The sequence below is a fragment of the Apteryx mantelli genome, chromosome 4 (genome assembly GCF_036417845.1).
Source record: "Apteryx mantelli isolate bAptMan1 chromosome 4, bAptMan1.hap1, whole genome shotgun sequence".
In the NCBI taxonomy this organism is placed as follows: domain Eukaryota; kingdom Metazoa; phylum Chordata; class Aves; order Apterygiformes; family Apterygidae; genus Apteryx; species Apteryx mantelli.
In genome coordinates, this window is record NC_089981.1 from 27,650,201 (window position 1) to 27,663,578 (window position 13,378).

A 13,378-nucleotide genomic window follows, 5' to 3' on the forward strand; every position below is an offset into this window, starting at 1 on the left:
CTGAATAACCACACAGCAGTATAAAGGAACTGCAGCAGCAAGCCTCACTCCGAGAGTTATGAACATTAAAAAGACTGTCACATTCTCCAAACTGCTTGACTAGCAACCCTAACAGCTCTTAAAGGCAAGGTGAGCAGCATTCAGTTACCGAGTATCAGGTGCTCAGCAACACAGCAATAAACAGGTAAGGTTTCACAGTCCCCCCCCGTTGCAAAAATAATAGGCAGTCAACTCAGAAACTTACTGCTTACCTCCTGCACACGATGGAAACCATCACTCCATTCACATCTAATTCTTCATTCAAGGAAGGGATATAAAGGGGTGCTGGAGATTAAAACCCCATACTTCTTGTAAAACCTCATACTTCTTGGAAGGATGCCATTTAGAAGTTTCCTCTTACTCTAGCTAATGAGATGTCCCACAAGCTGCAATGTTGCGATAGACCAGGAAGTAGTCTATTACCTAATAAGCGATGTATGTTTCTTTAAACAACTGCCTTCCTCATATGAAGGAGAAGCTTGCTATGCTCACCACAGAGCAAACTGCAAACTCAAAACTGATTTCAAAGGCAGTAGAACTAGGTCCAGGGCATAAATATATCTGTAAATCAAGGTATAGGAGGAACAGAAGAAGAACATGAAGAATTGTACATATGAAATAATAATATACAGCCATGTCAAACACCACAGCTGAGGTTCTTGGTAGCACCCAAAGAGCAATATGGTGATTATGGGTTGTGCCATCTTTTCATTAACATTCCTGAGCTGGAAACATACTGCGTGCTCTTAATGCAAGCTAAAACAGCCTTAGTAACCCCTTAAGCTCTCCAATAATCAGTCTCTATGGTCTCTTGTACCTTGATTTCCATGGCCTGGCTCTTGTTGAAGGGTACACAGAGTTTTCTATGGTAGTACACATCCCCAGACTAGTATAAAACACCCCTGGGCTAATCCTGAAGTGGGAAGGGGATAGGCTTGTCAGGACTGAATTCTGGGCTTTTAGTTATACAGGCATACCTCATTCTATTGCACTTCACAGATACTGCGTGTTTGTTTGTTTTTTTAAAGCAAATTGAAGGTTTGTGGCAACCCTGCGTCGAGCAAGTCTATCGGCGCCATTTTTCCAACAGCATGTGCTCGCTTCGTGTCTCTGTGTCACATTTTGGTCATTCTCGCAATATTTCAAACTTTTTCATTATTATTATATCTGCTATGGTGGTCTGTGATCAGTGATCTTTGATGTTACTATTGTAATTGTTTTGGGGCGCCACAAACTGCGCCCATATAAGACGGCAAACTTAATCGATAAATGTTGTGTGTGTTCTGACTGCCCCACCAACCGGCCGTTCCCGTCTCTCCCCCTCTCCTCGGGCCTCCCTATTCCCCGAGACACAACAATAGTGAAATTGGGCCAATTAATAACCCTACAATGGCCTCTAAGTGTTCGAGTGAAAGGAAGAGTCGCACGTCTCTCACTTTAAATCAAAAGCTAGAAACGATGAAGCTTAGTGCGGAAGGCATGTCGAAAGCCGAGAGAGGCCGAAAGCTAGGCCTCTTGCGCCAAACAGCTAGCCAAGTGGTGAATGCAAAGGAAAAGTTCTTGAAGGAAATTCAAAGTGCTACTCCAGTGAACACACGGAGGATAAGAAAGCAAAACAGCCTTATTGCCGCTGATATGGAGAAAGTTTTAGTGGTCTGGAAAGAAGATCAAACCAGCCACAACCGTCCCTTAAGCCAAAGCCTAATCCAGAGCAAGGCCTGAACTCTCCTCAATTCTATGAAGGCTGAGAGAGGTGAGGAAGCTGCAGAAGAAAAGTTTGAAGCTGGCAGAGGTTGGTTCATGAGGTTTAAGGAAAGAAGGCGTCTCCACAACATCAAAGTGCAAGGTGAAGCAGCAAGTGCTGATGTAGAAGCTGCAGCAAGTTATCCAGAAGATCTAGCTGAGAGAACTGATGAAGGTGGCTACACTAAACAACAGATTTTCAATGGAGACCGAGCAGCCTTCTATTGGAAGAAGATGCCATCTAGGACTTTCATAGCTAGAGAGGAGAAGTCGATGCCTGGCTTCAAAGCTTCAGAGGACAGGCTGACTCTCTTGTTAGGGGCTAATGCAGCTGGTGACTTTAAGTGGAAGCCAGCGCTCATTTACCATTCTGGAAAGCCTAGGGCCCTTAAGAATTATGCTCAATCTACTCTGCCTGTGCTCTATAAAGGGAACAACAGAGCCTGGACGACAGCACATCTGTTTACACCATGGTTTACTGAATATTTTAAGCCCACTGTTGAGACCTACTGCTCAGAAAAAAAGATTCCTTTCAAAATATTACTGCTCATTGACAATGCACCTGGTCACCCAAGAGCTCTGATGGAGATGTACAACGAGATTCATGTTGTTTTCATGCCTGCTAACACAACGTCCATTCCGCAGCCCACGGATCAAGGAGTCATTTCGACTTTCAAGTCTTATGATTTAAGAAATACATTTCATAAGGCTAGAGCTGCCATAGGTAGTGATTCCTCTGACGGATCTGGGCAAAGTAAATTGAAAACCTTCTGGAAAGGATTCAGCATTCTAGATGCCATGAAGAACATTTGTGATTCATGGGAGGAGGTCAAAATATCAACATCCACAGGAGTTTGGAAGAGGTTGATTCCAACCCTCACGGATGACTTTGAGGGGTTCAACACTTCAGTGGAGGAAGTAACCGCAGATGTGGTGGAAACAGCCAGAGAACTAGAATGAGAAGTGGAGCCTGAAGAAGTGACTGAATTGCTGCAGTCTCATGATAAAACTTTCACGGCTGAGGAGTTGCTTCTTATGGATGAGCAAAGAAAGTGATTCCTTGAGATGGAATCTACTCCTGGTGAAGACGCTGTGAACACTGTTGAAATGACAACAAAGGATTTAGAATGTTACATGAACTTAGCTGATAAAGCAGCAGCAGAGTTTGAGAGGATTGACTCCAATCTGGAAAGAAGTTCTGTTGTGGGTAAAACGCTATCAAACAGCATCACAGGCTACAGAGAAATCCTTTGTGAAAGGAAGAGTCAATCAATGCAGCAAACTTCATTGCTGTCTTATTTTAAGAAACTGCCACAGCCGCCCCAACCTTCAGCAACCACCACCCCGATCAGTCAGCAGCCATCAACATCGAGGCAAGACCCTCCATCAGCAAAAAGATTACGACTCGCTGAAGGCTCAGATGATCGTTAGCATTTTTTAGCAATAAAGTATTTTTAAATTAAGGTATGTACTTTTTTTTTTTTTAGACATTATGCTACTGCACACTTAATAGACTACAGTATAGTGTAAACATAACTTTTATATGCACTGGGAAAACAAAAAATTCGTGTGACTCGCTTCGTTGCAATATTCACTTTATTGCGGTGGTCTGGAACCAAACCTGCAATCTCTCTGAGGTATGCCTGTATTCACAATGTCTCATAAACCAGACTAGGTTAACAGAGCTGACTAGCAAACTCCATCTGTTAGTAAGTGTGGTAGTTGCTGAAACCCTCAAGCCTCAGAGAGGGATGTTACTCTGCTGAGGCCAAATTCATCACTGAGAAGCCACAGAAGCCATATAAACAGCGCTTCTCTGCAAAACCCCACTGCATGACAGTGCCTGACAGGAAGGAAGAATTCTCTCTGACTTCATTTGTGCATTAACACATACCTTAGATTTTCTGCAGCTATTTACTGAAAAAGCTGGAGAGAGTAAAAGGGAAATGCAAAACTACATCAGCGGTATTTGCCAGCAGAACTTGCAAAGCAGCTGTCAGTTAGGACATGATCCAAAGCACACTGACGTCAATGGGCTGAGGATCAGATCCTTGTTCAGCTTTTGGAGGTAATTCATCCGTGAACTGACAATTGTATATTTAGGCACCAGTCTCCAACCATGTACATGTGTATCTTGTTTGTCTCAGGGCCTTGTCCGTTGAGTTTTGAATATCTCCAAAGATGAAGAATCCACAGCCACTCTGGGTCCCTGTGCCAGTGTTTGATCATCCTCACAGTGAAAACATAAATTCCTAATATATTGGAAATATGGGACTTGGCTATTTTTTTTTCTTGCAAACTCACATTCAAGGCTACCATATTTCCTAACGCTCAGAATAAAAAGGAACGCTAACAGATAGAGTCACATACTGGAAAGAACTAAGAACAGAAGGCATGAAGACAAATTAGGTTTTACTATGTCATAACAGACACAGAACCAAAACCTAGGTACTTTGACAGTGACATCAAGCGGTTGACAAAATTGTGCTCAGACACAGCATCTTGCTGGGAAACTGCTCACCTGATCTCGGGAATATGGAGTATCCACTATCTGTTTGTCTGAACATGCTGCTAGAAGAATCTTCATTGCATTTAACTGGAGCAACATTTCACAAGCCACGGTATCAAAGAAAGTAATATTGGCAAGAGCTGCTGAAGCTAGCAGAAAAACTTCACCAGATGAGGCTTCTTGGCACAGTTCTAGGAATGCAGAAAGTAAGCTGAGTAAAATAGTCATTCCTTCTCTGCAAAAAAAATGGTTATCTGTTTCAAAGCATTATTTATCCACCTGCAACTTGGATTATTAATCTTAGCATCTATGGCCAAGTTCATAACACTCAATACAAAAAAAAAACCAAAGCAAAATCACTTTAATTCTTGGCAATTAAATAATACTTGACATTTTAGGGGGCTTTATAAACATTATTAATATTAAGCACCTTCATTTGTGTTTCTGAAGTTTGCCCTACAAGCAGGGAAGACAGTAAATATGAACCTAGAACACCAAATTCTTCTAAGCATTCATCTAATTAATGAGATGACAGTCTCAGTATACCATTCTACAGCAAATATGCCACTGAATGTTGCTCAACATAAAACTTTATACATCTAAATAAAATGAGATACAGGAGGCAGATGGCTAACAATAACTGATCCATAAGATAATAATTCTGCTATGCATCTTGCTCTTTAGAGCAAGACATATATACGTTGCATATCTCAATCTACTTCTCTAAAGTCAAAGACTGTCCAGCGTATCTTCCAGGTTATGTAAGAAGTGCTGAAGACACAGCTACCTTTTAATTCCTTGCACAGATATATTTTAACTAAGATCTGAATTACCTAGGAGCTGGATTTCAGCATGTTTTAAAAATTAAACATATAACAGTAATTCAATTACTGAGTTATAAATATTATAAGGAAACCAGTGTGTCATTATTGAAAGGGCTTTCCCAAAGTTATACACATTCTATTTTTAATGTGCACATTTCTTGGGCAGAGTATATGCTACTAAAATTCATGTGGAACTCGGATAGTGACAGGTGGGAAAATGCTCCATTTGCTAATCTTCCCTGGAGGAACTGTTCAGATTGTCCCTTGAAGCAGACTGTGGTGCGCTGTAATGACCGGTACATAACAACAGCCAGAACAGGTCAGGTCAAATGCCTCTAGCAGTTTACCTGAAGCAGAATCAATCTCAGCATGGGTTAATTCCACCCACCGGATTCAGAACAGATTCAGGACAGGACCGTAAATATTTGCTGCTGGACACACTGGCCATTGGAAATAAAAGTGTTTCCTTGACTGCAGCACTAGCTATGTTGGTCATATCTAAGACTGCCTGAGCACATCTCAGATAATTAATTCTGCAGTCACTGCAGAATCCTCGAACACTGGCAGTAGCACACTCTTCCTCTTCTATTTACAAGAACACAAACATGCATGAAAATTGAACTGCTCTAATTTAACTGTGGACACTGGGCTCAGGAAAGAGATATCCATGTAAAATGTATTGATTTATTGCACACAAGAAATCAAACTAGATGACCCAAACTGCTTTCTGACATGAAACTCTGGGAAACTCCTGCTCAGAAAGAATACTTTTGTGAAAGCTTCTGATGTTTGAAAGGGGTAGAGTGCAGTGCTAGAAATAAGATATTCATCTCTGTAGCAAGACATGAGAAATTTCATCTTATTTTTTCTTAAATATTCTCACTGAGCCAGGTTAAGGAAAAGCCTGCTGTTACCTTTGCCTCATTTCACCACGGGTCAGAGGCCTAGGCAAGAAAGCCAGACTTTTTTCCTTGCATCAATGCCCATAGATTACGCTATACTTTTCTTCAGGGACAGGAGGGTATTTTGTTGAGTCCTTTCTCTGGCTCTGAGGTTAGAATTTCACATGGATATTATTTTGACAAATGTGCATAAACGCTATTCAAATTTGGACTAGAGTAAAAAATATGTAATTGCAGGATACCTCGATTCAGGGTCTTAAATAACTGAGTTCTTTTATATGGTACAAATACAGCAAACATTCTTTAGGGAATATTGCTAATGAAAGTCCTGCCCCAATCTATCAGCCTAACAGAAAGACTTAAAAATCCCATAAAAAACTTACTGACAAGTGCTGTTACGATTTCCTCCATATTTTCCAGAAAGCTGCTGAGATGCTGAGTGAACGTGAGATGTGGAGATGTGATCTGTGCAATTACTGCTGCTGCTTCTGCACGAGTGGCTTCAGAATGGGTACTATCCGTAAGAATGTCAGCCAAGCACAGTATTCCATCAACCTATGGAAAACCAACAGGTGTAGGTTAAGCTCCAGGAAACGCTTCTGCAACCAAAGTAAGGTTCACTGTTCTCTCTGCTTGGCTGGGGCTAAACTGAGCAGTTTATTTTCAAAATTGGATTAAACCTGGTGGCACTTCTAACATAAGAGCTTCAATTTAGTAAATAAAAACGAGTTCAACATAAAATGCTGTTGATCACAGAATCACAGAATCGCTGAGGTTGGAAGGGACCTCTGGAGATCATCTAGTCCAACCCCCCTGCTCAAGCAGGGTCACCTAGAGCACATTGCACAGGATTGCATCCAGGCAGCTTTTGAATATCTCCAGAGAAGGAGACTCCACAACCTCTCTGGGCAACCTGGTCCAGTGCTCTGTCACCTTCACAGTGAAAAAGTTTTTCCTCATGTTCAGATGGAATTGTCTGTGTTTCAGTTTGTGCCCGTTGCCTCGCGTCCTGTCGCTCGGCACCACTGAAAAGAGTCTGGTCCCATCCTCTCAACTCCCTCCCTTCAGATACTTGTACACATTGATAAGATCTCCTCTCAGCCTTCTCTTCTCCAAGCTAAACAGGCCCAGCTCTCTCAGTCTTTCCTCATAAGAGAGATGCTCCAGTCCCCTCATCATCTTTGCGGCCCTTCGCTGGACTTGCTCCAGTAGTGCCACATCCCTCTTGTACTGGGGAGCCCAGAACTGGACGCAGTACTCCAGATGTGGCCTCACCAGGGCTGAGGAGAGGGGGAGAATCACCTCCCTCGACCTGCTGGCAACACTCTTCCTCATGCACCCCAGGATACCATTGGCCTTCTTGGCCACAAGGCCACATTGCTGCCTCATGCTTAACTTGGTGTCCACCAGCACTCCCAGGTCCTTCTCTGCAGAGCTGCTTTCCAGCAGGTCAACCCCCAACCTGTACTGCTGCATGGGGTTATTCCTCCCCAGGTGCAGGACCCTGCACTTGCCTTTGTTGAACTTCAGGAGGTTCCTCTCCGCCCACCTCTCCAGCCTGTCCAGGTCTCTCTGAATGGCAGCACAGCCCTCTGGCGTATCAGCCACTCCTCCCAGTTTTGTATCGTCAGCAAACTTGCTGAGGGTGCACTCTGTGCCTTCATCCAGGTCATTGATGAAGTTGAACAAGACTGGACCCAGTACTGACCCCTGGGGGACACCACTAGCTACAGGCCTCCAACTAGACTCTGTGCCACTGATCACAACTCTCTGAGCTCTGCCATTCAGCAAAAAGCCTTGCATTTTCTTCTCCCTTAATGCTTCTGCTGAACTGATTTTGGTCAAAAAAACCCAAGTCTTTTCTGACAGAAGTCTCAAGTAGAGCATTCCCATGTAAGCAAGCTCTGACAATCAAATGCTAACACTGCTATGTCGCAGCCTCATTCAAACTCTTGGCTGAATGTGTCCCACTGCTAGACTCGGGTCTGTGTGTGTGCTAACATCTTCACAGGCAGAGATTTTTTTTCCACTCTGAACTGGTCACAAAGCCAACACAAGATCAAGAAGTACCATCAAGGAGAGATCCTGGCCAAACTGCTCCTGATGAGCTTGCACAACACACACCAACTCAAATTAGGGCTATGTCTGTACATCCCTTGCTTATTTGAAAAATAAACAGAAAAATAAGTGAAATTTACATAGGTTTATGCTTTTAGAGCGACTGAAGTCTTCTAAACTCATTCCTTACACAACATAAGCAGGCACATCACATATGTGCACACCTTGCCCTGAACTGTAGTAGACCCACTGACACAGTGAAAGGCTGCAACAGGGGTTAGCCAATGTGATAGCTTAAACTGTAGAAAAGTGACATCTGTTAACAACCAAAACCAGCAAATGAGGGTCCTCTGTGGACAAGGACATAAATCTATCAACTTTCAAGTTAACAGAACCATATTTATCCCACTGTTTACATATTCCTGAACAATTCATCATATTGTCAAGAAGGTAGGTAGATGTGCTTAGAAGGGACAGGTACAGCATGAAAATGTAGGCAATAAATTAACAATGTGTTTATGTCAAATCCACATAAATTCACTAATATCTTCATATGGATGAAGCTAATGTAACTGCAGGGACAGACTTTGACCCATCACTTTACAAATGATAAAGAGCTTTTACAAACTGCACTGAATAGCTGTTTTAAAAACTGATCCTTTTTCATGTTTTTTTAATTTGAAGTCCTGAAGTAATGTGGGATCAATTACCGTATATGGTGGTTGGACATTTTATAGGTATAAAGAGGAGTTATGAAGGCTTACCATTGAAATACATTTTAACAGTCAAGTAAGAAACCATCCTTTATGTATCTTATAAACTTATCTAGTCTTTCTTAATCCTGTTTAAACTGCATTCTCTATTTAAAGCTTCCTTAGAAGATGCATGGTTAAGTCCTATCAATTTTCTCCAAAAAGTTTATTTAGCAGTTCTCTTGTTCGCGTTTTTGTTATTAACACAGAATGCTGAGTTATCTTAATTAATTATCCTGCAATAGGCATGAATTAAATTGTTTGGTAAGCACTGGCAGTTACTGTATTTTACAAGAAATGCTCTCAGATTGATGAGAGCAAAAATCACCCTCAGGAAGATCATTCATTGGGATGCACATTTTAATAGGCAGTAGACTAAACCACTGGAACCCTAATAATGCAGAGAAATACAAAAGGAATTATATCTCTGTTTTTCCTACAGATTACAAATGGGATTTAGTATAGAAGCTCAAGCACTGACAAGGAGAGGAAGAATAAATTTTCAACATTAAACTTTTTTTTGACCAGCTTTCAACATTAATTTACCTACAGCAAAAATATTTCCTCCTAGTTATGGCAGAATTCTACAGCTTGAAACAGCAGATTCACATAATTCATTTGGCTTCAAGGTATATTAATAGATCTCAGTGTCAAGAATTAATATATGTCCTCACAAGCTGATTTAGTAGCCAATGTGTGCTAGACACTATCACATGCAAAAATCACCAGTTTGTCACCTTGAAACCTTGCTAGATCACACCTTGTCTGGGGCCCAAAGGATGCTAATAACTACAGTCAGTATAACAACTTAAATATTTTCCAAGGCATTAGAAAAATATTTCAAGAGAAACTTGTTCAAAGATCTGTAACAGGATACACCACTCTTCAGCTCTGAAGTTACTGCTGTAAATTCATTTGGCCAACTCTTACTCAATGACCTAGGCAGAATGACTTCAGAGTAATGTTTCATGCTATTTCAGAGCAAGTAATGGCCTATGAAAGACAAGTACTTGCACGTGGTTAGATTTTTCCATCAGCAAATTGTGATGTGTCCAGATTGCGTAAATCTGCACTATAAAATGCAAGCTAGTAACAATATAAGGGCTGTCCCCAACTTTTAAATGACATATTTGATTTTTTTATTTGCTAAGTAATTGGTTTTGGAAACGAAGAGTCACTGAATTGTAAATAGTAGATATATATTTCTGTTCATCATAAAGGTAAAATTCATATTTTTGAATGCCATTAAAGTCAGTACTAGTTTATTTTCCTCCTTTCTATTCAGAATCCTTTAAAATACAAATTCAGCCTTAAATTTGCTCTATACTCTTTTGGCTCCCATCTTAAAGATAGAAAATAAAATAAAATAATTCTGCTCCAGCAGGCCACGCCATTTGTAAGTGTCCAGCAATAAATTTTAAAATGACAGGGGAACAATCTAATAAAAGCACTTTAACATCCAAAAAGAAATTGCTGCTCAAAGCATTTTTATAATTAGCTTTCACACTGAAAGGAACTTTGGATGGCTGCCCTGTTTTCTGTTTAATTTTGGTGAAGTAATCAGCTAAATGTCAAATCTGTTCATCACCTTGGCAATACAAAAGAGCCAGTTAGCAGGATAATGCAAACAAATGAATTTCATGAATGCAACAAGATGCTGTGGAGAGCCTGCATTTGAGGAATGGCATTCAGTAAATGCTTGATCACTAATATTTCAGTATTGATAACTGGAAGAATGCCAGGAGCTTACAACCTCATGAGCCCTGTTATATAAACTTAAAGTGACAAAATAAAGACGCAACAAGATTGCCATATAGATCAAGTCTTCCAGAAGGAAATTATTATTATTTTTTTTTGCAACAGAAATGAATCAGTTCTAGGGAAGCCCTCTTCTTTCTTTAGTAAATCTGTCCTTTTCCTAAAAACATTAAATAAAACTAGGCTTCTGTTAAAGCAGTTCAACTCGCTGGAGTCAAATCCTGGCAGTTAATAAAGCAAACAATACAGAACTTGTGATGAACTGCATTAATGACTTCCTGGTTTGAAATATTACAAACAATGAAAATTTTAACTCCTTGCTTTCCACCAAGCAGTTTAAGGCAGGATTTCCAGCCCACTCTTGGAACCAAGACTTTTTTTTTTTTTAATAATAATAATAATTTCTGTCTTCACCCATATAAAATGCTGCTGAAGGCCTTTCCTCATAGGATGGCCTCCTCCCACATTCCTGTTTGTCCTCTCTTAACACTCAAATGATCTCCAGATACAGGTAAACTTTCTCAATGGTTTCTTCACATTCTCTGATTGGACCTCCCAAGTCGTCTTCCTGGGACTGGAAAGCCTTGCTGGCTATCAGCTGGTTTCCCACTACCAAATCCATGGATAACACTGTCAGCCTACAGCTAGGTGCTGCTTGTGAGCAGCACCAGCAGGTTACAGAGCAGGTTTGTTTTTATCTTTTCACATGTGCTATGTATGAATACCTCCAAACTGAAGCCAGAACAGGGTAGCTAGGGGCTATGGGTGAGGAGATGAACATTAATGATACTTGAGCAACTAAAGAGCAATGAATTCAGTATCAAAGCAGAAAAGATGAAAACTGCATAGCTGGATAACAACCCAAACACTAACTAAAATTTAGGGGAAGGAGGGAAGGAGGGAAGGAGGGAAGGAGGGAAGGAGGGAAGGAGGGAAGGAGGGAAGGAGGGAAGGAGGGAAGGAGGGAAGGAGGGAAGGAGGGAAGGAGGGAAGGAGGGAGAAAAAAAATGATCATATTCAGAAAATGCTTGAATCCCTGGCTCTATGTTCTTGGAACACAACGTACTTCACTCCCCAGACCACTGCATGAAATGTGAGGCGACTCCACTCTTCTGCAACTCCATTTAAAATGGCATCCAGCAGTACACATATACCTTTATTTTTGATGACTTGTTAATCATGAAATGAATTCCAGATCATCAAGGCTCAGATATATCCCATATCAACTTTTAGACTTATTCTGAAGAAAAAGGCCTACAATTTTTGTCCAATTTCTACACTGAAACTAAGGAAGGGAAAAGGTCAAAAAGAATTCCACCTCACACACAATGCTTTTTCATATTCCAATAGTTACCCTGTCAAGTGCTCTGCAGATAAAAACTCTCTTAGTGCCACTGACTAAGAACTGTGCTGATTTACTCCAGCTGAAGATTTGGTCAGCTATTTTTAAAATGAGTTGATATATTAATAGAGTGATGCCATTAAAATATCCAAAAATATTATTCCAAGTAATCAAAGCTACTGCAGCAATTCAATGGCAGCAGCACTGACCAGTGAACAAAACTGCAATGATTTTTATAGCTACTGCTAAATAACAGGGTCCATGGGACCTAATTTATAAGCCGTTCTTTTATACTCTACAGAATAGTATGGGGCTGAATAAAGGTTGAATGGTACCTAACTCAGTAGCTTTAAAACCGCTGGCAATCACCTTTGCTTTGTATTTAAACTGACTGAGAGTGGGTGCTTTGGTTCATGGCAACTTTGACCAAAACTCCCCTTTTAAACTTCCCTTCTTCAGAATGTGGTTGTGCTAATGAAGATGCATTTGACCTTCCTCATGTTTAGCTATCAAGGGGCAACATTGAGGGAGGCCTGGTCTATATAGGGAATATTGTTACATGGTGCAGCAAGAAAATCTCAAATCTCTTCAAAAAGAAGAGACAGTTAACTGTATCAGCTTGAGGGATGCATTAAAAATGGCAGTGCCCAAGCACCAACCTTGCAACCATGCTGCAGGAAGAAATGAACTCCAGAGCAAGATGAAACAAGAAGTTCCTTAGTTTGGACTGACTAGGAATGAAAAGATAAATAGTATATAAATCTTTTCTCACTAGGAAACGTGGGCAAGGCAGTCACGTCACAGTGCCTGTCCTTTGGCACTCATATATGGTCTAAGCTTGTTGCAGATAAACAGTACAACTGTTTGTCAAAGACATATTAGAGAATAAGGTATTTTACAGAAAGAAGAGGATGGAAAAAAAAAAATCAGTAAGACTGACATCCAAACTTCTTTCTTTTCTTCCCTTCAAGGATAAAGGAATAGCTGGCTTTGAACTCCCCAGATGCTGAGGACTGATGTGAAGGGGAAGACAGTCTTTTAAAGTTTTATTTCTGTAGTAGCTGATGAAAGAAACCAGGACTGCGCTGCTATTAGCCAAGCAGCTCACATCTGCCCAGTCCCATAGCTCATACCTTATCCTGCTTAGAAATACCCTCTGCAAACATATACAAACCATCCAAGGATACATTTATCTTTCTTGGTCTACTCCTCCCATGCCTCCAGTTTTACAGGATAGTCACTGAGTGGCCATAAAGGCAGAAGGAGAAGAGACTGCAATGCAACTCACTTGCAGTTATGCAAAATTCATCTGTAGTACAGCTCCTTCTGCTCAACCACTGTTGGTATTAATTGTTTGCAGAATTGGGGTGCATCTATAAAACAGAAGGAAATCTACAGAGAATGACTGAGTACAGTGGCTTGGGGAAAAAGAAAAAAAGAGACATTTTTAA

The 13,378-nt window shown here is 40.8% G+C and overlaps 1 protein-coding gene across 1 annotated transcript in view; it reads right to left on the reverse strand.

Annotated features, from left to right (window-relative positions):
- Positions 1–13,378, reverse strand: part of INSC (INSC spindle orientation adaptor protein) — a 102,288-nt gene that overhangs the window by 17,097 nt on the left and 71,813 nt on the right. Inside the window, exons 7-8 of the mRNA XM_067295517.1 lie at positions 6,401–6,572; positions 4,304–4,482 (exon numbers count right to left, since the gene is read on the reverse strand). Of these exons, the coding sequence (XP_067151618.1) occupies positions 4,304–4,482; positions 6,401–6,572 (351 nt within the window). The remainder of the gene's footprint in view (positions 1–4,303; positions 4,483–6,400; positions 6,573–13,378) is intronic.